This window comes from Apteryx mantelli, chromosome 22 (assembly GCF_036417845.1).
Source record: "Apteryx mantelli isolate bAptMan1 chromosome 22, bAptMan1.hap1, whole genome shotgun sequence".
NCBI lineage: Eukaryota > Metazoa > Chordata > Aves > Apterygiformes > Apterygidae > Apteryx > Apteryx mantelli.
Window position 1 is genome coordinate 8,814,555 of NC_089999.1, and position 27,987 is coordinate 8,842,541.

The following is a 27,987-nucleotide window of genomic DNA, read 5'->3' on the forward strand; positions in this document are numbered from 1 at the left end:
TCTGCAAGCCCCCTGCCCCCCACTCCCCTTTTGCACCACCTTTGCAACACTCGGGGCCCCGCTTTGCATCACCTTCGCAGGCCAAAGGGCTCCCCCTTTGCAGGCCCCACACTGCTGCACCCGAAACAAAGGAGGCGGAAGCGTAAAGCTCGGTCTAGTATTTTATTAGATTTCATTTCCAATATGCCTGTATTGGAAGATTAGGAGACAAAAAAGGCACAAACTCACATTAAAGAAACAACGAGATAATCTAACCCATTCTACGAAGTGTGTGTTGCCAAAGGAAAGAGCACGATGAACCGATCAGAACGTGGCGGGGAGGCCCAGCGGGGATGAACCCAGAGACGTGCAGCGGGCGGGGGGCAAGCGGCCCCGCCAGCAAACCGGCCTGACACGGGCTGTGGGCCCCCGCGGCGCGGTACGCGTGTCCCAGTGGTACCGCAGCGCTCGGAGCCGCCTGGCGCCGATCAGAGAGAGGGTCACGGCACAACCATCGCCCTAGAACAGACCAACAGCCCAGCGATAACCCCTCCATAACCAGCAGGGTTTGGGACTCTTGCCAAAGCCAATGGAAGAGCTGCAGCACCGTGGCGCTGCACAATCTTCGCTACGCTCACTAGCAGGAACCAAACATTGAGACTGAAAGGTCATTACAGGATTCGTCTATCCCAAGGCTGAGGGATGCTTTCACTTTGGATTGAATCAGGAGGAAAGAAAGCAAGGAGGAGAAAAAAAAAAAGAAAAAAAAAAAGAGTTCAGGATGGAGTTCCTGCATTTTTTCCCCGTTTTTTCCACTAATCAGGAAAGCTTTACGTAAAAGCTCTTACTCTGAAAACAGGATCAGCAAAGGATTGCACGGTGGAATGTTACAATCTGCTTCCACAGCGATTAGTGTCATCAGATAGAAAGCCTCTTGGATAACACAAATTTAAAGAACAAATGTGCTATGTATTCTCAAGTTGTCCTCAAGTGTAAGAATCCCTCAAAACATAACCGACAAACACGAACAGAAGTCAGTGCATAAATTCTCAGTTAAAAATATTTTAAACTGAAGGAACTATTAAGTGGGGCCTACACTCCTAAAATACTTCTTGAACACCTACAGAAGATGCCATGAAACAACATCCTGGTCCCAAATAGCCTTGCAGATTAAGATTTAGTATCTTCACCTATTTTACAGTAAGTTTGTTTTACTTCTGCCTGGTGAGTTTGCTAAAAATCCCTCATCCCCCCCACCCCGCAAAACCGTCTGAGGTCACTGAGAAGAGCCTGCCAGAGTTACTGGTACAATTCAGAGCTTATTGCACTTAGACATGAGTAAGGCAAAATAACAAACTAAAAAAAGGGATAAACTGCCCCCTCCCCAGTAACCAAAAGCCATCCTCTCCCTCCAGACCATGAATCATCTTCCCTCACACTGAAAACAGTTCAGACCCCAGCACATACTTGTTCAGCATGGCACGGGATCATTTCAGGATTTCCTGCTTGCAGGAAAGGGCTGAAGGAGTCAGATGTATTAATAAGTGCCCCAAAGACTCCTTGAAAGTGCGGATACACCCATGTCTGTGTTTGGCATTCAGTATTTCCTGTTAGTGCCGCCAAATACAGAAGTGGAAAATAAAGTAATGCCTATTGGGGGAGGTTGGGGGGTGGTGTCAAACGTTGGGCCTGATGCATAAGCAAAGAAATAAGGGTTTTCTCATACGTATTTAATAAAGCACTGTTTTTTTGATTCTGTTCTGCTTATTTGATTGTCTAAAGCTGATATCAGCATAAGGATAGTTACAGAAAATATTACAGTTCAGAGCTGTTTTCATCATTCAACAGTATCCTTTGCAACTTATAAGAACGGACAGGTATCCTACAATCAACTGCAGGTCTTTGTAAGTTACTGTTCTATAGAAGGAAACAACATGTTTCAAGTCAGTCTTGCAATGGGAAGAATATTATTGCTGAGCAGAACCACCGACCCAGGCACCTGAATGTTGTCAGATACCAAGACTTTACTTTCACACTTGCTTTGCTACATTCTAATTTGTCCAGGGAGAATCACATTATTATTAGTCAAAATAATTTTAGTTTTGTAAGTTATGCTAAGTCTTACTAAAGAAAGAACCAGGAAGTTGCAACATTTGTCAAGCAAGTTTTCGCAATGATTCTACAAGACTGACACACGAAGCTAAAGGACAACAGGGCTACATGGGCCAAAGGGACCGTGTATCACTAAATTGAAACTCAACAGTTATGGGCTGAAGCACCTAGCATGGGGATGCCAAACACAGCTTCTGCTCAGTCTTTGACTCACGTGTGCTAAAACAGAATAAAGTAATGCCGTGCAGAAGCCACGTATCAGCATATATTCATTGCAGACCAAGAACTATATCTGGCTACTCCTGATTATGTATTCAAATTATATGCCATTAAATTTGTTACCTTGGGAGCAAGGTCAGAGCATAGAATTTTGTGGAATAGTTTTGCACTCTAAAATATTGACAGTTTCCCTCTCCAAATAGACTTTCAAAGAATGGTGAAGGGCTGAGCAGGAACAAAGGTGGCAGTTTATCCCAGTTGAAAAAAAAAAGAAATCTAAGTCACCACATCACAAGACTATTTTAGCTAAAAATGACACTTGGAAATCAAACGGGGCCACATGGAAATTGGTCTGAACACAATGGAAAAAAAAAAAGGAGGGAGGAGTCGTAAATACAGCGATCTCTAAGTCACACGTCTCCAAGGAGCTACCTCCTTCATATACGTGCTAACATTGGAGTGCTTAGTACCAGACTGTCTATTTGCTCACAATATTAAAGGGCATCTAGAATTAGCTAAGGGAGATTTAAAATTGCCTGCCGATTGGATATAGAAAGGCTTGATCCAGAGATGGTCCATCAGTCAAGAGTGTGGATTCCCCAGGCCTTCCTGATGACTGTCTTGCAAACTAAAATAGAGAGACAACAGGAAAACATTTCAGAACCACTTTGGAAGTGTGCCAGAAGTGTCAGATTGAACCCTCATAAAGCAAATGTTTAGACACCTTGCCTCCAGTGCAGTGGCAATACACCACCGCATCACCACACTTCAGCCCTAATCCAGGGCAAAATTTCCAACAGAGCCTAAGACTGACAAACATGAATCACAACTTAAACAACCTAACAATTCCAGAGGCCACGGTACAATTATGAGAAGACCACCAACTCGCTTCTCTGAGAACTAGAGTAGACGAAGAGGAAACTAAATAGGTTTAAGTTTCATTAAAAGATTAAAGTGTATCTAGTTGATTTCAGAAGGTGATAAGACTCCCCCTCCGTTTTCCTCCCTTACCACCAAATAACCAGTAAATAATAGAGCACATACAGAGGCAAACAGTCAGTCCTTGATAAAGCTGTGGCTAGGCCCTACCCCATTCTTTCCAAGGATAGCCAGGACTGGTTTACTACCCTAGAAATGTTGTGGGTAGCAGCTTGGACTTCTCATCTCTGTGTAAATGGGCAATCTTTTCTTTCTCGCCCCCTACTTACTTCCTCAGTACTATACCACATTTAAAAAGAAGAAAAAAAACAAACAAAAAAACCCACATACCCAAATCCTGCCCGCTCCCTTCCCCTCCCACCAAACCCAAAACTGATTATATGATTTAACAGAACATGGTTTAACATTCTCAGCGCTGCTTATGTCATCATCAAGCATGCTGTCTAGAATGCAGCCTGGAGGGTTAGTCAGCAAGGGCAAATTCATATATGCTCTCCAGTATGACGGTCCCTCCTCCCCCAAGCTAGCATGCTCATAATGAAATACAGGAAATAAATTAAAAGCTTTAAAATTGTCCTCTCCCTCTTTTTCCCCTCTGATGTGTAAGCGTTGACCCAGGCTTTGGTCCATTAATAAATACTGTTAACAAACAAAATGCCAGAAATACATCCCAAATGATAGTATTTGCAGGTCCAACTTATTCCTTCTGGATTGACAAAAGTTTCTCCGCAAGTCATGGAAAGCGACACATGCAATATAGTGAAATAAGAATAGAAGCAAAGTGTGCAAAATGTTCTAACACATTTTACTTCAACTTTTCACTCAAACATTGCTTTAGAATTCTGAAACAAGACAGTAAATTTACTCCTCAACCTACCGGTGAAACAGGTTTATTATCAATTAATACCACAGTTAGACTGCCAGAAGCTACAAACAGGATCCTTTGTCCCAAATGTACTTGTCTTAAACAGAGCAATGAGTTTTGTCAAACTCTCAGTACCTACAGTGCACAAGGAAGAAGTCACGTTAGTCATCTGCAGCCGTCATTCCTTTCACTGGATCTTTTTCTCTCATCTGAAAGAGGAAACACATGTCATGTACCGATTCTCATATGAAGTTATTTCAAACTCTACTGGTGTGGAACATGTTAAACAACCCTTCTTTATGTAAGGCCTTGTTTATATCTGAGCATTGCAAATCAGTTTTTGTGAATATGCGTATCCAGACACCATTTTTAGTTAAGCTGCAGGTCTTTTGGTGATCTGGAACCATTAGCCAAAGAGCAGAACACACATGAAACTGTAATCAAACGTCTTGAAGCACCGGGTGGGGGCAAAACACCCCCAAATCACAGAACAATTAACTCCTTAACAGCGAATTCAAGTTTCTCATAGTAAGAAGTCTGTCACACACCCTTGCTACGTGTTTATAATACTTAAAGCTAAAAATGGTCATAGTAAATTGATTTTTGGAAACTAACTAGGACAATAATGACTATCCAGCTTTGGGTAAAAGTTAAAAGAAGATATTAAGTGATAAATGAATCATCGACACTCATACCCTGCATTACCTATGGGTCAATATATTTACTGACTCAAAAACAAATGCAAGGAGAAGTCCATAATGATTAGAAGGAGATACCAGAGCAACTAAGTCAGAGCCAATCATTCCAACCACAAGCAGCATGACCTAAATAGCAGGAGGACAATACACAATATGCTGTGACAATGGAGCAGTCTTTCCTCTCTTCAATGTATTGGATAGAAACATTTTCTTACACAACCCACACCTGCCCTGCTTTTTCACTGACCTCATCCAGCTGTCTCTTGGTTTCCTCCTCCATCCTACGAATGTCCTCCATAGTCAGATCAACCCACTTATCAAGCCAGCAAAAGAGCTGCCGATGGAAGTTTGTGAAGAGACGCTTTTCTTGCTGAGAAAAGGAAGAGGAAACAGTAAACTTGCTGAGAAAGCAAGTAATATGAATCTAACTAGATCATAACAATTCTCAGAGATCAGTACACTGAAGAACCAGCTCCCTGACCTACTTTTTCATAGAACTGCTACAACTGGAAACTGAAACTAACTCATTTTTATTCTTTTAAAAGAACATCTAGAGCCTTGAATCCCTAAAGAAACACTTTTTTTTCAAGCCAAGACAGCAGCCTGCATATTGAAAGAACTGGTGAATGCTTTAGTAATTTCCTTTGACTTGACAGTACTGTTCTGATTGAATAAAGTGTTCCAGGTTTGGTTTACTTAAAGCATGATAGTTGGACTGAAGGAGCACAGAAAAGGAGAATCAGAATAAAAGTATTTTTAAAATAGTCCTTGACGCTGGAGGCCAGCAAATGTAAAGGACTGAAATGCACCTACCTTGCTTTTCTCTTTTGCAGTGATTTGAAACAAGTCTAAACTTGTTTTCCAGAGCTGAAAATCTTTCAGCAGAGGTAACTAATGTGCACAAGCTATTCCAAGTTAGAGGCAATCTATTTCCATTTTATAGGAGATAAGTTAGGCCAGATCATTATTAGACAAAGGTATGCAATTGGTCTTGGCAAGTTCTCATCAGGGAAGGGCACTTCAGTTCTACCAATTATGATTTTGCATCTGATAACTTGGTCTCATCAAAAAACACTTGATTGCTTTGAAGCAAATGTGCAGCTGAAGAGACACCCAAATAGAAAGGGATTCAAGACACTGCTTTATTCAGGGCTTTTGTTATAGTTACTTGAAATCTTGCAGCACGGCCATTCCTCCTTAGAGTTCTCTTTTGAGAATTATATCACCAAACCCATGCTTTTGCAGAAGCAGCACTGTAGTTTATCAATATCAACTACTGAGGAATCTTTAGAATCTGAAGTTACAGGCAAATTATGAACGTGACATTGCCTAGAATATCGCATGTTCTGATTCCCAAGTCTAGTATCCTGCTGCAGTTCATGGGTTATGAACTCATCCACAGAAAAAAAGCTCTTTCCAGGATACCAATTATTCACCTTTTAATTTAATGAATTTTCCCTCAATCTTTTTTTTTTTCCTCCTTTTTTAAACACAGTTTTTTCCAGCAGCTGACTGGGAAAAGAAAACATGATTACAGCTGTAAGACTGGCCAGAAAGATCCTCAGCTGATTAGGATCAGATAATGGAAGCTGTTGCTACCTCCCCACAAAAATGTCTTGCCTCTAGTCAAAATATCTCTAGTACATAGGCATCATCTCATCACTCAGAAATCAACTGCTGAATGACCATGATTCTCAGGCTGATCAATTAAACAAAATAAAACAAAGATGTTCTACCTTAATGCATTAGACAGAAAACTGCAAAAATTCGATAGCCAACTCACAGAAACATCAGCCGGTCCTACCTTGAGATTAGCAGCAAACTGAATGCAACTTTAATCAGCTGCTGTATGTAAGGCAAAGGCCTTGACTATACTGCCTGAAATGATATGACTGGCTTTCAAGTTAGCATCTCCAAGCAGGACACAACATTAGAACAAGCTGAGGTGCTAAAGCAGATGGGAGGTGAAACATGCCCTATTTCCTCATCTTTGCCCAAAGAGCTCACTTACCTTCTGTATAAAGTTCTCAACTTTGTTTTGCAGACCCCACCACTTGAACTTGACTGTTACCAGTTTGTAAGCACACATGTATGGACAATCTGTCTGCTTCCCCAGCTCCTTCTGCAATGATATGAAGATATTCACATCAGGACTCAGGTCAAAGTTTCCTAGGAAAGTAGCTCCTTCTGTCAGTATCATGAGGTCTTTCTACTGTTCCTCACAATCATCGTTCATCCTTACACCTTGAATATCTGTCATCAGCAAGTTTTGTCACCCTTTTGCTCACCCCCTTTTCCAGGGAATTTATAAGCATGATGCAAACAGTTTGTGGTCACCTCCACTGGTGGCCTTCCCTGCATTTTGAGAATGGACCATTTCTTCTTCTTCTGTTCTCCATTTTTCCTCCGTTAAATCTATCTCTTTCAGGATCTTCAACCTTATGCCATGGATACTTAACTTCCTTAAAAGTCTTTTGACAAAGTCCCTAACCAAAAGATTTTGGAAATCCATACAGATTTTATCAGCTGAGTCATCCATATGATCATCAAGCCTTTCAAGAACTCCACAAGGTTTGAAAGGCAGAACTTCCTACAACCTTTTAGAGAAGCCATATGCCACTTTTCCCAAGCAGATCACATTAATCCCAGATGTTCATTAATTCCATCCCTTATTACAGCTCCAACTAGGTTTGCCTTCTAGAAATCAGACTTGCATACCTGTAGCTCCATAGATCCCACCCAGAGCCCCTTTTAAAGACAAGTGTCACAATTGCCCATCTAGAGTCTTCAGATACCAAGGGTTTAAGTGAAAGGTTAAACACTGCTGCTTGTAATTCGGCTATTTCATCCTTGAATTCTCTTGGGTGAGCTCTTGGGCTGAACACCAGACAGTTCTGGCAATTTCTTAGAACTCCTTCTATCTATTCGTATCAAACTCTTCCAGTTTCTTTAATATCAGAACAGATCACCTGCTGAGTTCTACGCTTCCTTCTACAGAAGTGAATTCAATGTCTTACATGCATCTATGTCTGTGGTCCCAAGACCATTAGCCATACTTCAGTCATGCAAACTGATACGGTTCCTAAAGTCATGCAATGCATACCTTCCAGTTGGGACCCAGAGGTCCACGTCCAGTCTTGACAGATTTAAATTTTGCTGGATCTTCTTCTGCCTTGTAATCCTGTTGGATGGACACACAAGATTAAACACAAGTTATCCTAGTGTTACCCAGCTGCCCATTGTCACACCGGAGGTATTTTTCTGGTGGGCAGAAACCTCTAATTCCCTTCTGAAGAGCTACTGTTTTCACTCAGACTTCAGCATTAGTTCAGGCATTATTCAAAAGAACATATTTCACCCCCCTGTGCTGTGTCCTAGACCTATGTGGAGAAGTAGTAATAAACTGATGCGACTTTTGTAAGGAATCCTTTGGGATAACACTATCAGACGATCTGTAAACTCCCAGAATAGGTTTTCTGTAACCACCTAGTCTTCAGGGGCTAAACACAGCTGCTGCTGAAAATATCTATTCTCTCTGGAGCAGTGGCATCAGGTATTTTTCATAGCTCTGTATCAGTATGATGCTCATATATTGCATGCAGCAAGACAAGTATAGTCAAACTCACAATACGACCAAAAATAAAGAGGCATTAGTTACGTTAGTTATTAGTTACGTTAGTTATTAGTTACGTTAGTTATTAGTTACGTTAGTTATTAGTTACTGCAGGGCAAATATGATTTGTAGCATCTTCTTTCTCCATGTTAGATTAAGACCAGGGTGTGTAGTCTAGTCCTACCCCCACTTCAGTTAACATGAAAACGGACTCAAATCAACATCAGATTAGTGTCAGAAGTGATCAATCAGCAGCATCTCCAGGCAAGTTCAGCTTGCTCTCTCAGAGCATTTGATTCACAATAGTCTGTATTTGCAGACTATACTACTTGTATTTGCAGACTTTACTACCTGCCTAACCTATCAGAAATTAGATGCTATTCACATTTTACAAATTCATCTTTATTAGAAAGAAAAGCCAAAGTAAGTACTACTTCTGTTTTAATGCCAAGGCTGAATTTGAGAACAGGTAAATTAGACAAGTTCGAACTATATCAGAAATACCAAGTGGGTGAACTCAAACATGCCATTTTTAGGTAGGGTTTTTCTTTTTCAGTATAGAAACATCCCTTAGTTTCTTACAGTAACTGCAGTGCTTCTTAGAACAAAATATTAGCTACACAACTACCAGACACAAGAGCGTAGCCACAGGTCAGCTTCAAAAGAGATGCTGTTTAAAATTCTGTATGGAAAGGGCAGTGCCATTACTTCTCATTCAAGTGTTATAAGCAGCTGCAGTGCTATAAAGCTACATATATACACTGTCTACACGCACTCTAAGGCTAAGCAACACATTTTACAATCTTGATATAGCTTTTAAAACAGCTTTCCCTCCCTCTGGCTTCAACCATTTTAAGGAGCAAGGGAAGTGGGAGAAAGGCATTCCTTACTGTCCTCTTATCTGTGACCATTGCCAAGAATGCAGTTTGTGCATTACCCTTTTTTAGCACAAGGCTTCCTACACCAGGGAGCTCTTACCCACCTACCATACCTTGGGAAGTACTTGACTCCGATCAGCAATGTCTATATAAATAGCTTCTACATTCTTCCATACATCTGGCTCCAGTTTATGAACCTGCAGTGAACACGCAAGACGAATGTAATTGATTCAGCTACAGAACACTCCTATTCTGCGATAGTAAAAAACAGATGGAGATGCAGACACCCACTACTCCCCTTCCACATACACACAGGACATACCATAGTAAAGCACAATATGAGATTTTCTAAAGAAACAAAGGTGCTCAAGCAGCATGAGCGTTTTGGGGACAATTCTATTTAGCATATATGAGGAGCCAATGGGAGGAATTTTTACCAGGCAGAGTCTCTGCCTTGCTAGTGAAATAAACATTTTGAATCCTGGAACACTGAGAATAAAGAAAGAGTTTTGCACAGCAGTTCTCTAAACTAGCAAGGAAAGCAGTTTTGTGGCATTAAAGAGATGGATAAAATATGTGACAGAAGTACTTACATTCTCTTGCATTCCAAGATCTGATTTATGCCAGGTTTCAATTTTGATCAGGAAATCATCCTTCATATACTCATTCTGTTATCGAAATAAAGCTTCTTGTTATTCTTTGGAAATAGAATTTATCTTCTTATTAGCTAGATAAGCAGTAGGAAAGTCAGCTCAAAGCTGACCATTATAACTTGATTGGGTTTTGAGGGAACTTCAGATTTATCTGTAAACACGGGGTTGCTTTTAGAAAAGTTATTTGATCATTAAGTACACAAGATCAAATAAACCATGAGCTGTTCACTGAAAAAAGTTAAGTTCCATTGTTTTAGTGAAATGCGTGAGGAGGAGAGCCTAAAGAAGAAAGTCTGCCACTATTTAGAATTTAGAAGGGGTAACATATGGTAAATATGCAGAAATTGGCTTTTCAAGGAGAATATTCATCTAGCACTGCATACATGTTTGGATGCAACTCTTCAAATGAAAAACAGTAGCAAATTGGTGTGTTGATATCTTTTGCACTGGGAAGGGAAAAGGAGCATAGTTCTGCCAAGTAAGCAAAAAACCTTTCCATTTCCAGTTATTACTGTAGGTAGAAGAGGACTTCCAAAGGTAACCCTATCCTCCCTCAAGGTAGTAGAAACAAAAGCACAAGCCAGTGAAACACTCGGCATGTAAAAAGGAAATATCAAATTCAGAAGGCAAATTACTCAGAGGGACATAATGAAATGAACTTTCTTTTAATCTGTTTAGCTGGGCAATGGTACATTCCAACATGTGTAAAGCTGAGCACTGCTGCAGTAAAAGATCTCTGTCCCTCGTTATAAGGTGTTTGCGGAGGTGGTGCAGGTGATAAGGGACTTGAAGTTTAATCTACATGATCTTACAACAGCAAAAGCTACAATGCCTTTAGCTCATGCTAGTCTCTATACCCAGAATGCTTTATTTCAGACATCACACATGCTTCCACAGATCATCAGTAAAAACAATACTTACTGTAATAACTGGTCCAAGAAATCGACACATGAAAAGAAAGAGATACAGTACTTTAGTGAAAAAAGAAGGTATAGCAACCATCAACCTCCTCCCACTATCAGCAGAACAGGGACAATTTCAGCTTCCCAGGGAGCTGCTGATATTACTGAAGAAAGAAACCCTAGAAGTCTGTTAAAAATAGCTAACTTCACCCCATTCTCCTCTGGAAATTCTCAGAACTGGAGAAACCCAGAGGAGCAGCAATTAATTATGTACTGCCACTTCTGCTCTCTGGACTCCAGCCAGCTGGATGAGAAGATGGAATAAGTTTGTTCAGCTGGCGGCATTTTACCAATCCTTTCTCAGCTTGCAGATAAGAACCTCTCCATAGTTCTGAAGCAAACACATGCTGGATTTCAGGCCAGTGCAGACCTCATCACTCCTGCATGCAGTAACCAGACCCTCTGCATCTCTACTGCTCCTGGTAACTAAACTCCCTGGATAGTAAGGCTCAATTATTCAACACAGAAAAGCAATTAAAGATCCTATAACAGTCGGCATCAGTTCTACCTGAGCCTTCAGAGTACGTTAGCGATTCTAGATGAAGAATAAGGATGTTTGTGGAGCTAGAACAAACCAGCAAAGTTTAACTCTAAAATTTAACAGGAGGGCTTCACGAAGAAGCAATTTTATTTTAAAGGTATTATCAACATTTGTGAAATTCCAACCCAACATCCTGTGGACAGAACCATCCCTTAACACCTATCATGCAAAACCAACTGCTTTAATTGCCTGCTGCAGGGCCTTAGTAGTCTAAGTAGTCTAGTAGACTAGTGTCTAAACCCCTAACAGCTTGAAAATTACTTTTTACAGAGGGCTAATTATTTAGACTGACATGGGTTTGTGGGGGAAGGGGGGAGAGTGGAAGCAAGCAGAGCCTAGGCTGTTTTTTAAAAGGCTGAATTCCATCTCAAAGAACATTTCATTCTTTTCTGCAAGGAGTTTCTTTCCTACTAGTCCACATGAAATACTGGGTAAGCCAGCAATAATTATAAACTAGAGCCTTCCCACCTTCCCATGACAAAGTGCTTTTCCATGACTATGCACCATAATAGCAGCTGCCTTAAAACAGGTTCGTTCACCTTCCTATGGAGAAGATTCTTCAATTGTAAAAGAAACAAACTAATCTCTTTAGAAAAGCCTATTAAAAGTTAGATGCTCAGCTTGTTATAAATTGGGGCCTGAACTTGAGGTGTTACAGCAGCAACTCCTACACATTTCAGCTACAGTTTTAACTTCTCAGTTTCTTGACATTTGGCCACAGGCATCTCATGCTGACACCCAGAAGAGTGGAACACACAACAAATTGCTTTTTTGAAAGCATTTAAATGACATTAATATCCAAGTCAGACTGCAAAAGCAAAGAGCTAAGAATGCTGTTCTCCTTGGCACCAGCCCATGGTTATAACCATCAGGCAATCCTCACTTCATTTTTACTGTAGAAGTTGTAAATGCACACAAGCAACAACCTCATTTACGATTCATACCCTCTAATGAACAAAGCAAGGCTTCCACTTAAAGTACATAAAACAACATACTATAGCGTAAGTGTGCATAATTGCAGGCAGTTTCAAGCTAGGCATTTCAGTTCCTCTATCTGCAGTACTTCTTTGATAATGGTGTATATAATATGTATATTAAAGTAATAATTTAGCTTTTCAGGAGACATGAAAATGTAAGGATGATCACTATATCTTGTATATTAAAGAAATGCTGTGCTGCACAACTAAACAGACTGTTTTATCCAAACTTAAAAGGCTCTGTGTAATAGCTGTTGTGTAAGAAAGTATACTAATATCACCTAAATATAGGAAGACACTGGCAGGAGTACCACTAACTCCTGCACAGTCGAACCAGGTTTAGTTCTTACTGCATCCCCTGCTCCTAAGTTTCAGCGCTAGTAAGAGGGCTGAAAGCCATGCCAGCCACTGCAAGCCACTGCGGTGTTTTGTGTTGCACAGAAAGATTCACTTGAGGCCACCCAAGTCTTTCACTGACGACCTAAACACCTGAACTCGTCTCAGTGTAAAATGATAATCCAGCAAGGCAGCCTACCAGACACATGAGTTCTTCCCTCCTGCCCAGTACTAGCAAGTGAAGGTTTCAGCAACATTTCTGAGCATTTCTTGATTCATGTCAGGCTGGCAGATTCTGTAAACAGATTTGTCAGCCTCCGCACAGAAACTGCCTTCTGCTCCAACCCCCACAACAATACAGTTTCTATCTCAAATTATGTTAGGTTTATTACAGTTGAGGATTTTTTTTTTTCAATATGCCATTTCTAGCATACCAAAATCTGAAGTTTTATTGATTGTGCCAGAAAGTCTTATACTTGATTTTGTTATTGCATTTTTTCCCACTTAAGTGGAATTTTAGCAGTGTGTAATTGAAGAGTAAGCCACTAAAAGCGAGAAAACTCCATGCCTTTGTTCCAGACATTGGCAGAGAGGAAAAAAGGAGGAGGAAGATATTCCTAGGCATTGTCTAACAAAATCTAATGGAGTCAACTTAGATCTGTTTCCACAATTTAAGGAATGAGAAAAAGAATCATTTGTGTCTAAACCAGTTCAGTGTTCCTAGCATGAAACAAACTAGATATTACTGCCCAATTGATATGCAACTGATACTCAAAAAGAAAACTACATAAAAATGAGAAAGCTAGGCTGTAAATAAGTTCTGGTTTCAGCATCTTGAGTGATTAATGACACATTAAAAACTTATTCTTTAGTTGATGATGGCAGTATCTGAACTCTGTACATTTGAAATATCCATGCCACTACCATTAACACATGCAGTTTCACATACTGAAGTAATATTATCCTCCCTCACTGCAAAGCTTTTCCCTCCTTTTAAAATACTCCACTTAAAGTTATCTTAAGTAAATTCTGTTGAAAATTTAGTTTTTCTATATTGAGTTTCAAGAACAGTTGGAATTTAAGTTTATAGTTCCCATAGCAATTGTACTTCTGCCAAATAGCAAAAAATGTATCTTTCAAAGATACAAACAGCATAAAAGGCAGCCAAAAATACTGCACAAATTTGGAGGCAAAGTCAAAGCTGCAGTTCCTACAGCAACAAAGACCAGAAAAACAGTGGTGATGAAACATTGTGGCCGATAACCTCAGTGAATAAATAGATATTAAACATTCCTCACAGCAGCAGAAAATGAGTTTGATGTTATTTCATCACTTTGCACAGCCTTCAGAGCCTCAGTCCAGAGTTTACAAACAGATTCACTTCACACTTGTTGGCTGTGATTTTGATATTTGTGTCAAGCCACCATTTCCCACCACCCCAGAAGCCACAGCAGCATTATCTGTTCAAGCTTCACTAACTTTGGATCCCACAACTGAGTAAATATCAATCACAACACTGCTACTCCCTTCAAACTGCATGAAGTAAGAGGCAACCAGTATCTTCCCTATTTCCCCCTCGCTTCTTCAAAATTCCTTCAAATTATGCCGCACTTGAGTACATAAGGGCATCCCTCACCTATTAATTTCACTAGCACTGCACATATCTTTCTTCAGTAGGATTGCCATCCTCTTCTCCAATCCCCATTGACTGCGCATAAGCTATTACTCATTAGCAGCGCATCAGACAAGGAAATTTCTTTTAACTCCACAGCACTAGATTTTGCTTTTTCTGAGCCACAGGAAGGGCTTCGAGAACAGAAATCTAAGATAAGAGTTGAAACATCTTCCCTTCTGCTTGCCTCCTTCCTTCTCCCCTCCTACTCCCCGAAAGAGAGACCAAAAAGCCAGCGATCCACAGCCCTTTCCCACACACTCACCAGTTCTGCAGTAGGGATAGGCATTCCATGCTTTTTCGTGTATATTCAGAGCTCCTTCTGGGGCCAGCATTCTCACAAATGTTGGCACTTTGCTGCAGAATTTGGGAACAGGAAGAAAGGCATAAGTATCAACGAGAAGTGCATGTAGCAAGGGCTATGGCCTAGGCACTCCGAGAAAGACAGACCAGCACCTGAAATGCAGACCTTAGTGATACACACGTGTTGGTGGTATTGGTGGGGTACCCCCCACCCCCACCAAAACTACCATTTCCAGAGACTGTTGAATGTGGACAGGCTCAGCTAAGCCTTCTTTACGTAATTATAAATGGGAAAAGAAAAAAAAAAAAAGAAGAAAAAAATACAGGATGAACACAGGTTGAAATCTAGGAGGCATTTCGCTTTATAGTGAAATTCAAGTATCAAAATACTGGGTAACAGTATTATATTTGCTTTGAAAAGAGCTCAGAGCCAGATTTTCTTGGGGCAACAGCCACACTGAGGGGGGCAGATGGGCATTCCAGTGATGCTCACTTCAAGCTGTTCTGTGCACCAGCTGCTGTAGTTCTTGTCTTAACTCCGTGTCTTTCAGACTTTTCATAATCTGTGATTTACACAGTTGCTGCAATCCCATTCCATCTTTCTCCGGCTCTGCTTGCCTTTTAACACTGTCTGCCTCTGGAAATGGGATGCTTCACATACCTCTGTAAGTGGTAGATCTTGTGTGTGTACTGCCCACGCTCTCCATCTCTTTCGTAGGGTTCATTCACCAGGACCTCCACTCCTTCACCTCCACCAGTTTCGTTTTTACTAGCTTCTGCCACAGAATACAGCTGTCCCACTTGATACTAAAGAAGTTAAAGATGTATTACTGTGATAGCTGTAATTTAGCAAAAGTTATAATAATTTTACCAAAAGAAGCCAAGGGTAAATTTATTATCTGGGGAGAAGATGGGAAAACAATATCCACTTCTGTGTCCAGATAAGCAGCTCATTTAATTTCATTTTGATATAGAAAGCTTGAGTGGTAGGAGGAAAGCATGGCCAACAGCATAGCTATCTTTAACCCTTAGATCTCAAGCTCAAAACCAAGACAAATTCAGGAGAAAGTAAAAAGATGAAAGGATTGTTAGGACGACATTTAGAGCGTATCCAGGAGACATCAGCTGCGCAGTAGCAAAATTCATTGTTATTCACTCTTTTTGGCACACAGATGGCCCAGTTGTTCAGGTCAAACACACTGCCAGTTCTAAATTAATAAGCATACAGTACTTTATGCGGAAGAATCCCAAAGACTTTCACAAGAAGTTTTTGATAAACTGGGGGGAGAGGGGCACGCAGGAAGAAACAGAAGAGGGAGGCAGGAGATAGAGGATACTTACACCACCTAATTTAAGTGGTCTGAGAAACATCTGTTGGATGGGCAAAGCTTAGAAGCCCATTACAGTCAAAGATGAGCATCCCCACAATGCAGTTCAAAATAACTAACGTAGAACCTTGTAGATAAGAGTATTTGCACTAGTAGGCTTTTCAATTAAATGCTGTTACCTCTAGAGGCTGAATGTAGTGAAACTACCCGTCTTAGTCTTTACAACATATGCTAACATGGTTAAACCTCTCTTGCCAAAATTAACACTACAGTCACATTAGGCCATTTTCTTCACTGAACTTCCATTTTCCTTCTGAATCTAGTTCAAACTCTGCTCTCTCAGGTCCTTCCCAACCAAGCCCTTCTTCCTTCAACTGTCTTTATCCAATTCCAAATCATGTTTTACTTCCCCACATCTAAATCCATTCTTAAAACTTTACTTAAATGAAATAACCGAATAAACTATCATCCCAGAGGGCCAGCTGGCCCATGTTGTCCCCCCTATTCCTACTATTTTTCCTATCCTCTGCCTGAAAAGAATTATTCATAGTCCAAACCTAAGCTTATCCAACTAACCCTTTTTTTTTTTTTTTTGACTTTGGGCAGACTGCCATACCATACCTCCTCTTAGCCACAAGCATTAAACCACTAACAGGGAAAGCACAGCATTTCAGCATACAGTAAAATTCTTACTTTTAAGATCATTTTTCAGTCTCTTGCAGAGACTCACTTAGCAGCATTAGCCCCCAGGAATCACCCACATTATTTCATTCCATACAATCTCTTTCATAAGAAGTTTCTCCCAAATATTTCACAAGTAAAAGCAGAGCAAAATCAAGTATATGGGCAAAAGAGAACAATCTTCTCTGCAGGAGATGTAAAGACCAATATACTCTTGCCTCTGGAAGTGAAAAAGTGGATGCAGAGCTTGACAGAAACATGATCAAATGAAGAAAATTAACGCAGGCCTCTTTGAAGCAAAGTTAGAGATCAGAAGAGGTTTGAGGACAAAGTTAAAGCACTCGGTCAAGAGGAAGTGTCCAAAGTGTGGCAGAGTACAATAGTTTTCTGAAGTGAAAGCGACAAAAACAAAAACTGCTGCTGAAGGCAATGCAGAGAAAGGCTGCTTGGAAAGCCTGACAAGGTAATTCGGAAAGTGTCAGGCATCAGAAGGGCAATGACTAAATAAACAAATAAATAAATACAAAGAAACCCCATAAGCAGAACTCAAACTACAAAGCAATGGAATATTGCTTAGGCCTTCTTCCTTTTCACCAGCACAGGACTGTGCATCAAAATCAGGAATAGGGAGAACTCAGCACTCCCTACACTGAAATCCAGGCTGGAAAAGTGGAGTACTGCTCAGAGCTGGCAACCCAGAAATACAAGACTCTGCTGGCACATCTCCAGCAATGAAGGAAGATTTCTAGAGTAGTTAAATTTTGTTGTCAGAGCATCCAAAATAAAAACAGAACCCAAGTCCTATGGTTTTTTATACCATCTGGTGCTAACAATGGCCATATTTTCAAGAAAACATGTATTGACATTGGGAGCACAGATGCTGCGGCAAAGGTGCAAGGCTAGATGTCCTGGTCTCATTCTGGGGCAGGGCTAAGAGCATACCAGAGGGACTTAAACGAGTGCTCTGTACAGTCACAGGTTCACCACAGAGCCATATTAAGTAAGTCTGACTACCTGTTAGACCACCCCTGCAGAAAAGCACCCACCCAGTAAAAGCAATCTACAGTAAAAGTAATCTACAGACGACCTCCTAGTGAAGAGCAACAGCTCTGCTGGATCACTCCAGAAGGTACTGGCCCAGGTTATACAAGCACCATTCGCGTAGCTGGACAGTTCCTGCACTGTCACCAGCAGATTGGGTTTCAGACTGGATTTTAGGCTGCAATACAACTCTCTGCCTCCTGACATTTCATACACTATATTGCTTTCCTCATGACTACCTACAGATGACCCATACAAAACAGAATACTTGCCTCCCTCCAGAAGAGCAAAACATGGAGTTGCGAAATTTTTGGAGCAAGCTGATTTAATAGAGTAAAAGCCACGCACATGCACTCATACAGAAGAGAACACATCATGAGTTTGGCAACCACATCATTAGAGGGGAGGACTGAATGCCTTTGATGGCTGTGCAGCAAGTTGCAGGACAGGCCTCCAGAGGTACAAACTAATTCCTCTAGTAGCAGCCTCTCATTCATTCCATTTCCCCTTTTAAATATGTGGGTCAAAGTTCGGACACTAAGAGGATAAGCCCTTTGGTTTGGCATCTTCACCATTTAATCTTTCCTGTTATTTCTGATCCTTTAATCGCATTGATAAAAGAGGAAAAGGCCCAAATAAAACTGCCCCAATGAACAGATCCCATAACTTTCGCAGGCAGATGCTAACAGAAAAATAGATTCTGTGCCCATGAAGTCTAGAGCAGACAGATCTATCCTTGCAGTCCTGAGAGCTCCTGAAAACTTCTTCTCTTCTGCAGGCAGCTACCCCTCTCGATCTGTCACAACATCTTTTATAAAGCAGACAGCCTACCTTTATTACACCAAATTTAATTCAGAAGGCCTCATTTCAATGTAGCCATCTCCTTCAAGAACAGTTATTTTCCTGAAAGCAGCTTTGAACACAATTAATAAATAAGAGTCCTTTGTGTTTGGCAAGCTCCTTCCCATGTGAGAGGAACAAAGAGGCAGCACAGAATGTGTACACACAGCTCTAATCCATACCAGCATTTCAAAGCGGCAGCTGGTGAGACACCCACACAGCAGCTCAAGTCCATGCTCTCAAAGGTGACACTGTGCAACGCAATGCAGTCAGAGACTACAAGAGCAAAGGTTAGTACACCTAAGATACACCAAGTTGGTTCTTTTTGTTGTTTCTTGCAGTGCAAGGATGGATAAAACAGTGCAGGAGTGCAGCCTGCAGTATGCCCTAAGCAGGAACGCATTTTGGTAGAGTTTCTTTGTAGAAGGCAGTCTGCTACAGTCTAACTCCTACATCCCAGCCTTCAAATTTTAGTCATCACTACGGCTTCTCCTCCACTGTTTTGTTCTCATCTCAGCAGTTACTTGGCTAAGCTATTCAGTGTTGAGCTCTTTACGCATTAAGTCACATCTCCCCACTATCTTCCTGATCATTTGTTTCCTCTTGAATTTCTTACTACTGATTAAGCTCCATTTGTTAGGGGTGAAGAAACTGAACACAGAATCCCTGGCATATCACATAATGACACAGAAGACTTCCCTCAGCCCTACTACAATGCTTCAAAGACACAATTTAATTTCATTCTATACGTTATGCATTGGCACCAGACTTGTGGCAACAAATTGCCTGCTTAAGATGCAAACTCTCAGGTCTTTCAAGCAAAATTTCCTCATGTAAAGTTAAATTAGAAGCTGCCCTCCCCCCACCCCCTATTGTGTCCCAGATGATTAATAAGCAGCTACATGGTCAAGAGCTACTACCAGCCCTCCACAGCCCTATTCAGAGTTTTGTGTATGAAGGAATCACTGAAAGCAACCAAGTTTTAACAGCTGTTTTGTAGTACAGACAAGCACAGACTAGTGGCAAAGTGATGCTCAGATGGGTCAGCATTCCTCCACGCAGGAAGGAGGATGAAGCAATGCATAAACCCAAGGCAGTAGTCACTCTTCCACTCAATACTAAGCCACGATAACCCCTCCTCTTAGCGTACCTTTAAAGCTACCAAATCACATAAGTACGTATGCAAAGCTAAGTGAAGGCAAGAACCCCTCCTGCTTAGGGAAGTGTATCTTGAAATGTACTACCCTTGACAAGGGACATAATTCAAGAGACGCTGTGATGATACGCAGGTTTGGGGAGGAATTAAGTTTGGTCAGGTTGGTGGTCTTCCCATATCTAAGTGCATTCTTAAGGTGTTTTCTCTAGTATTTTCTTCTCTTCTAGTTATGTTTATTTGCTCTTCACTTTATAGACTTTTCAGTAAGTTACTCTACTCTTTGGAACTCCCTGGATCCAGAGTAAAGAAATACACCTTCTTGAACAGATGACTGCAGGGCATCCTCCAACAAGGAAGTGGCTAGAGTGTGACAGATTTATGTATTGCCCAAAACCTCAATTTTCCACACAGGCAGCCTATACACAAGGCTCAAAACATGCCTGGCACTGAACAGCCAGTCAGGGAGGGAAAAGAGCATAGCAAGGGACTCACTTTGAGTGGATGAAGGTTAATCCTAGTATCAGAGAACTTAGAAAACCCCTGTGCTGGGTTTCATCCAGTCTAACTGCCTCAAAGAAACAATCCGTATACTGATGCTTTGACTTTCCCTTAACACAGCTTGATACCTTGAGGCATCTCATTATAAGGTAGGGCTTCTGCTATTCAGGCTAAGGTCTTCCCTTTACTGAGTTCTGGAGCACCCTAACATGTAGTCATAGCTTTTGCAAACACTTCCCCTGCTACTTGCAAGTTTGCATCTTTTACTTACTTGCTAAGGCTTATCCTGTTAGTTCTTTCTTTGTCAAGAACTTCCTCACACAGGCAGCACTCAGGCAGAATAAAAGATCTAAGCATACCTACTCTAATACTTTAGTCAGATTTTGGTTAAAACTGCTTGAAACAGTTTCATGCAGAAAGCATATAAGCTACAGGTAAGGAGCAAGCAACAGCCTTTTGGCATTAACAACTCTCCTTCCTGCACCAATATAGTACAGAGGCCTAAAATCACCATCTGAACAGAGGCCTAGGCCTGCCGTCAGCACGTGATGCACGTCACAACTGGCTGATCCACAGGAACAAGGAACTCAATGCTTAGGCATTGCTCTTCTTTTATTAGCCAGACCCATGGCTACAGGCATATACCACACCAAGTTCCAAAGTGTCTTCTCTCAAAAAAGTACAAAGTTAACAAAATGATATGCTTAAAACAGTGCTGCCATGATCCATCTCACCATTGTCTATGCCACAGTAGCTGCTATATTCAGGGGAAAGAAAAATGAACAAGAGTCCTATCCTCACAGCTCCCCCTAAGAGTTAGAACAAACCCTTGACCAGAGCTCTCAAACTGAAGACTTACAGTCAAGGACCACAACCAAAAATACATCCAGAAGAGGCAAGCTACCACAGCAGTGACATAGACTCAGTCGTTCCAGTTTCTCAGCTACCTTCCTAGTAGGAACATAGGCAATTAGAAAAACATTTACATGGTCAGATTCTCTGCAGAAGGTGGTCAGTGCAGAAGGGAAGGCTGTTAAGAAAAAGGGAGGAAAGAAAGGTAAGATGCAACCCCCAGGGAAGACAGCAAGGAATCAGCTACAGACTCCGCACAGCTACTCCATGGCCAGCCGAGCAATCAAAATCACTATCTCCATTACAAACTCCTTCACCTAAATGACAAGAAAGTTTTCTTTTGGCAAGATCTAGAGAAGACAGGTCTTAAAAATTCCTAGGAAGCACCTATATAATCTTTGCTTTGCTATACCAGCCTCATAAATCAAAAGAAATTGTTTTAAACTCTTAGACAAACAGTAACAAAAGAATTCTAAGAAAATACAGATTAAGGATAACTTAAATTTGTATTAAAGCTTCCTCCTTATGATCGAAAAGAAAAAAAAAAAAAGAAAAAAGAACAATAGTGTTAACCAGAAGGAAATTGAATTTTAGAACAGCCTGACAAGCCGAGATTTGTCATTAACACATCTGAAAGCACTTTACAGGAGGGTATCAGTATCCTGAGGCTTACAGAAATTAGATTATTTGGCCAAACTGACAGTGACTGAGTGAGAGCACACAGGGTTCCTGAAGACAGCTGTATCCTTCCTTTGCATTTTCCAGTTTTTGTTCAAACAAACCGTTTTGATCATTTACAGTCCGAAAGGAAGGAAGCAACAGGAAAAGGACTTACCTCCTCCACAGACACAGGCAGGATAACACGACTGAAAGAGAATACAGAAACAGAACAGAAAGTTAACAAACGCCCCTGCGGTTGCAAAACTTAGATGACACATTCCTCACAGCAACAGCTACACAGCTTTCCTTTCCCCTCAATCTCCTTTCCATCTAGTGCAAGCATCCCTAGCACTTGCTCTTTAGTCCCAAAACTATTTGTATAATAGCCTCAAAGAGAATCTATGCGTGATATAGCTTAATTGCAATCTTAAACTAAAACTATAATATTATCATAGAGCCTTATTGGTAATATCTTCCCAGGCTAGGAACATACACAGTATCCAGATAGTTGTACGTTCTTTCTCAATATATTATCCTCAATAATCTCATCTTATTTCTTGACAAGTTGTTGTAGAGCGTTGCTATGTACTTCAGCAATTTTGTAGTAATCTGAGATAAATACATATTGCTATGATGTGTGGCTCTGTGTCCTATCCGGTCGGAAGCAACTCTAAATAGAGGAGCTATATGCAGCTGACTGAGAAAGAAGGAGTTGCCATTTCTATAAATGAGTCACTGGTTTCATGCTGTGGTTTCCTTATTGCCTTCTAGATTCAACTGACTGGACTATAGAGCAAAAACTGCCAGAAGCCACACTGAGATTTAGTTTTATTCTTGTCCTTTCAAAAATTTAAGAAGTGATAAAGATGCAGGCTTGTTAAGGCTTTTAAAAATATTACCTATGTTCCCAAAACTAAATATGTATTCTACCTCTGCTTTCAGCAAGGATGATGTTAAATCAGGGAACCAAAGCAAGATACAGATACGAAATGGATACAGCTACTGTGGATGCAAGCCCCCAAAAGCTCAGTGTGCTTATGCTTTTTGCGGGGAGAAAAGACCTTTCATAGTTCAGCAGTAGTAATTACCTAGACTGGCATGAAGAACCATATTAAAAACACTAAGAACTTCAATAATCCTGTGAAGTGAGAGACAGTACTTAGAGCTGACACATAGCAAATACAATGACACATAGCAAATACAATGAAAAGCAATTTGTTCTATTAAGGGAAGTTTGTAAGAGTTTTTTTAAAGATGTACAAAGCTTTACAGAAATACTCCCAAAACAGTCCCATCAAAATGGGGGGAAAAAAACCCAAAACCAACAAAACTGTGTTCAAAAAGTTTTTTGGTGACCAAGAAACTACAGACAAGTCAGTATAACTTCTATAGCAAGAAAGTACAACAAACTGCTAGACACATGAATAAATGTGATACAGTCACATTTACAGTCAAGGTGGCTCTCCGAAAAACAAACTCACACCTCAGATCTAACACAGAAAAGGATGATTGGTTTATACAGTGTACTTAGACTTTGAAGAATTTCACTAATAAGTCTCAAAGAAATGAAGATATTACGGGATAAGAGGAAAGTCACCTTTATTAAGGATTAACAATCAGTTAAAAAAAAGAAAAGAAAAAGCAATAATGGTGAAATTTTTTTCCCTACACTAGAGGAATGTTACCAGCAAGACACCACAAGGACAAACTGTAAGAGAGGCAAAAGTTTACAGATTATGCAAGATTACTTATGACAGCAAAGCTTTATGTTGGCTGCAAAATACTGCAGGAAGAACTACTGAGAACTGCAGATGAAGTTTGGTGTCAGTAAAGCAGAATAATGCATTACAGGCACTCAGTTTCCCCAAACACATGGGGTAACGAGTCCTAAATTAGCTGTCACGAGCAAATATCTTGGTATCTGTATGGAAAAGCATCTAGAAACATCAGTTCTGTGTTCTGATGTTGTATTTATTTTTGAACTGCCACTGAATATAAACAAAAAACATATATATTAGTTACGCCATTGTAGAATCTCTTATGCATCAATGTCTTGAATACCTTATATAGTTCTGGTCACTGTCTCAAAGAGGATACAGAACAGTTAGAAAAGGGTAACAAATATGATCAGAGGTAAGAAAAAGCTTCTTTGTGAGAAGAAAATAGTTAGACTGGGCTCTTCAGCTTGGAACAAAAGACAGCTAAAGGGTTAAGATACAGCAGCACTTTACAGAGTCATGAATGGTGTAAATGAGTGAATGGGGAAAAGAACAATGATTATTTCTTACAACAGAACAACTGTTGGGGCATAATAAAAATCATTAGGCAGCAGACAAAAAACAAGTCAAGAGTACTTCTTTACATCACGCATAATTAAGTTATGGGATTCCTTGCCAAACATGAGAAGCATAAGCAATTTTAAAAAGGGATACGATCAATTCATGGAAGTCTATATGCCACTTACTGGAAAGATACGCTGAAGATCATTCTATTCAGTATTTATATATTGTTTCCTAAAAAATCTGCTAGAAGGCAAGGTGGAAAAGGACCTTTGGTCCAATTCAGTGTAGTATTCCTTATATAGGGGAGAACAAAAATGGAAAAATGGTTTACCACAGGCAGACTATGCCATCAAACATGACATCAGGTTAGTTAACTGGTCCAGGATAAAACTGCAGTAAGAACCAAAGAGGGATAGAATGACAAGTAAAGATGAAAGACAGTATCAGGGAAGAAACAGTGGGTTTGGAATTGAGTTCAAGTATTTCCTTTAGAAGACTTGGCATACAAAGATTGATTTAAGCTAATGAAATTCTGATTAAGAAGGTAGAAGGCAATAGATCTAAATGTTATCATGTGGTTGGGTTTTCACAGAAACAGAAAGAAGTGAAATAGTTTACAATCCATTTAGCCTAGCAAACAAAGAATGTGGGGGTTGACTAGTATTTATAGGTAGTCAAGTGATAAGGAAGGAGGAGAGAAAACAACTCAAGAGGGTAGAGAGGAAAAGCCTCTCAGAACTAGTAATGGGAACAAAGACTCGCAACTTTGGGACAGAACTTGATTAGATGATAAGAAATTATATGATGTGGTTGCCTGTCAAATCAAAGGCCCAAAAATACTGAAGAATGCTTAAGATGTCTCCTAGATTAAAATCTGCCTCAAATGACAGCAAAGGGAAGTAGAGCTGCAGAGAAGGTCAGTGTCATTATCGTCACTTCACAGGAAAGGGAAGTGAGTCTCTACACTCAGATTCTCCTCAAGGTCTCCCAATGCAGTTTAAATCAAAATAGGGAGACAATGCAAGATCTCAACCAGCATTTAGAAACCCTGCAATCAAAACAAAACGAAACAAAAAGGGACAAACTGCAGCTTATCTGTAGCAAGGATAGGTAGAAATGAAAGATAATTCTGAAAGACTGATAGGGCATCAAATGAAAGCATTAAACAAAAGCTATTGCTGCGTAACCATCAGTAGGAGAAGCTTCAGAGAAAAGACGGATTGTACAGATTGACAGACAATGAAAGATTTGACACAGGACTTTTGTTATATTGCTCTGCTTCTGTAATGTCTCCTAAAACACCTATGGAAGAGATAATACCTGTTTGGTTTACTAGGGAGGATGTAACAAGGGGTCACAGAGATGGAAGAATAATCTCCTCATATGCCATACAGTTATTTATATTTTTACCACTTACATTAGGTAGGCAGCAAGGTACCTGCATGTACTGTTGAGGCACCCAGAACCAATGAAACAATAATAATGAATGTCTTACTATCCAAGTCACACCAAAACAAGTAGTTCCTAAATGCCTTAACAACTGCTTACTGGAACATGAGATTTAGTCAAAAACAGTCTCAAGTAGCATGTAAAACCGGCAACTTTTACATACAACATTGAAGAAGATTTATACAAGAACCAAGACGATGACACAACTCAGAATATGCAACTGCTAGAACTAGCTGGAAATCCCAAGAAATCAAAAATAAAAGTAAATTCTTTGACTGATTTTGCAACTTTGACTGCCCTTAGAGCCGCATATCCTTTAACAGACACAAAGAAGGGGAAGGGGGGGGGGAAAATAGTACAATAGAGCTAATGACAAGGCACAAGAGGTTTGTTGGGCCTTCTGAAAATAGAAATCAAAGTCAGTAAAAAGAAACAAATGTAATAATTCTTGTCTTTTGCCCATTGGTCTTCATGTTTATTCTTTATATTTTATTTCTGGAACAGGCAGTGTGAAAGATCAGTTAGATATGCTGCTGTGATGAGAATACCAAGTAAAATGATTTTTGGAAATCATCCTCATAAGAAGGAACTTTGAATTTTCAGACTTCAGAAAGTATGCAAAGTAAATGATGCTCCCACCTTTATGAGATGCGCTGTAGGTAGTAGAGCTCACTGGCAAGCGAGCTTTACTGCAGCACTAGGCAAGATTGAAACTGTAATTAGAATCATGAAACATATAGCTGAACTTGAACAGAAATAAAACAGTTGCCATAAGAGAAAAAGCACATCTACCAACTATAATCACAGAAAAATATCAACAAAATAGAGGTTATAGAAGAACAAGTTTAGTAGCTTTTCACGCATCTAAAACTGAGCATTTATCCTGTGTTTCTGTTTGTTACACAGCTTAGCGGTCCAAAAGGTAATGGTGTCTCTATGTTACAGAGACCAGCTCTGCTGCTGCTGTTAAATTCTATACCCCCACTGCTGGATAAAAATAGCAAGAGTTTAAGGATTTGGGGGGGGGGGGGAATCATGATGAAAGGTAACTACAAGGACCAGTGCAACCCTCAGCAGAGTTCTAATCTTTAGATCCATGCCATGCTCCATGATCTGGCAAAGTAATTGCCAACAGGACGACACTGTCACTTAGGTAAATGTGCCTGAAGCAAAGATCTGAAAACCTACTTTATCACTGAGATCACAGCTATCTTCCACCAGGAAAAGGGAGAAGGGGAAAAAAAAAACCACCTCTTCTGTCAATCAAAAGAAGTTTAAAAGGACAGAATGCGCTTAATAAAATAAAATGTAAACTGAATCTTTAAGTTAAGCTTAAGGATTCAAGAAGCAAATATGAGCAGTAATATGTACAGCTCAAAGACATCTAGCCAAGGTGCACTGGTCCAAAAGAGCATACAACACTGAGGTGGATGAAGGAACCGAAAGAAAGACCGCATAAAGCGATGTGACTAATAGTTTACACACACGCTTGGGACAGTTTGTCCAGCCCCTGCCTTCTTCCTCTTCTTCCCCATCATGGGACACCAACCACAGGAGACTCGGAGACAGCAAAGAACTAAAAGGTGAGGCTTCCTCACAAGGAAAAATCGTGGAGCTATTTTACTTCTGTCACATTTGTTCCTCCTTGATTTTCTAGGTAGAAATTACATAGTGGGGGGGGGGGGGAAGGAGGGGGAATAAAAAGCAGGCTCCTCATTAGGCCCCTTTACAACGGGAGGGGAGGCAAGACCCCCAACGCTGCTGCCTCCCGACCCTGTGGAAACCAGTACAAAAAAAGGAAAAACGAAACAAAACAAAACAAAAAACCCAACCACGGTAAAAGCCAGCGGCTCTCCGCCGGCGTCCTGCGCCGGGAAGCCGGCCCTCGACGCGCGGACCTAGGCAAGGCCCTCGGCGGCAGCGGCCACCCCCGGGAGCACCCGCACCCCGCGGTGCGGAGTCGCCGGCGGCCACCCGGGGCCGGGGGGGGGGGGCAGCTCCGCAAGCCGCTCCGCCGGGCCCCGGGGGGCAGCCGGGAGGCCGGGGCTCGCCGCGGGGCGCCCCGCCGCCGCCGTGACCTTCACCGCCGCCGCCGCGGGCCTCCCGCAGCCCCCCCCTCTCTCCGCCGCGGGCCGGGCACGGCCGGGCCGCCCCCGCGCCAGGCCCAGGAGGAGGACGGGGGGTGACCGGGGCACGGCGGGCAGCGCTGGGGAAAGGGAGGGAAGGTCTCGCCGCACTCACTATTCCTTGATGAGCACCATGGCGGCGCCGCCGCGGCCGCCGCGCGCCTCCCGCCCGGGCCGGCCCCGCTGAAGGTGACAGGCGCCTCCGGGCCGCTCCGCTGGACCCGCACCGCGCCGGCACGGGGGGGGGCAGGGGGCGGCGGGGGCGGGGCGGGGCGTTTCTGCGGCAACCGCTGCGTCACGGCGCCACGCAGGCGTCCTTACCTCAGC

General features: G+C 41.3%; 1 protein-coding gene across 1 annotated transcript; it reads right to left on the reverse strand.

The window, feature by feature from the left end:
• Positions 1–148: 148 nt before the first annotated feature.
• On the reverse strand, positions 149–27,895 carry PITPNA (phosphatidylinositol transfer protein alpha). The gene is made up of 12 exons (XM_067309649.1): positions 27,776–27,895; positions 21,979–22,009; positions 15,409–15,554; positions 14,710–14,801; positions 10,878–10,885; positions 9,897–9,971; positions 9,417–9,500; positions 7,916–7,993; positions 6,824–6,934; positions 5,060–5,182; positions 4,254–4,323; positions 149–2,938 (listed from the first exon to the last, which is right to left on the reverse strand). The coding sequence occupies exons 1-11, from the start codon at positions 27,793–27,795 to the stop codon at positions 4,276–4,278; spliced, it is 816 nt and encodes a 271-aa protein (XP_067165750.1). The 5' UTR covers positions 27,796–27,895; the 3' UTR covers positions 149–2,938; positions 4,254–4,275.
• Between the last annotated feature and the right edge of the window lie 92 nt (positions 27,896–27,987).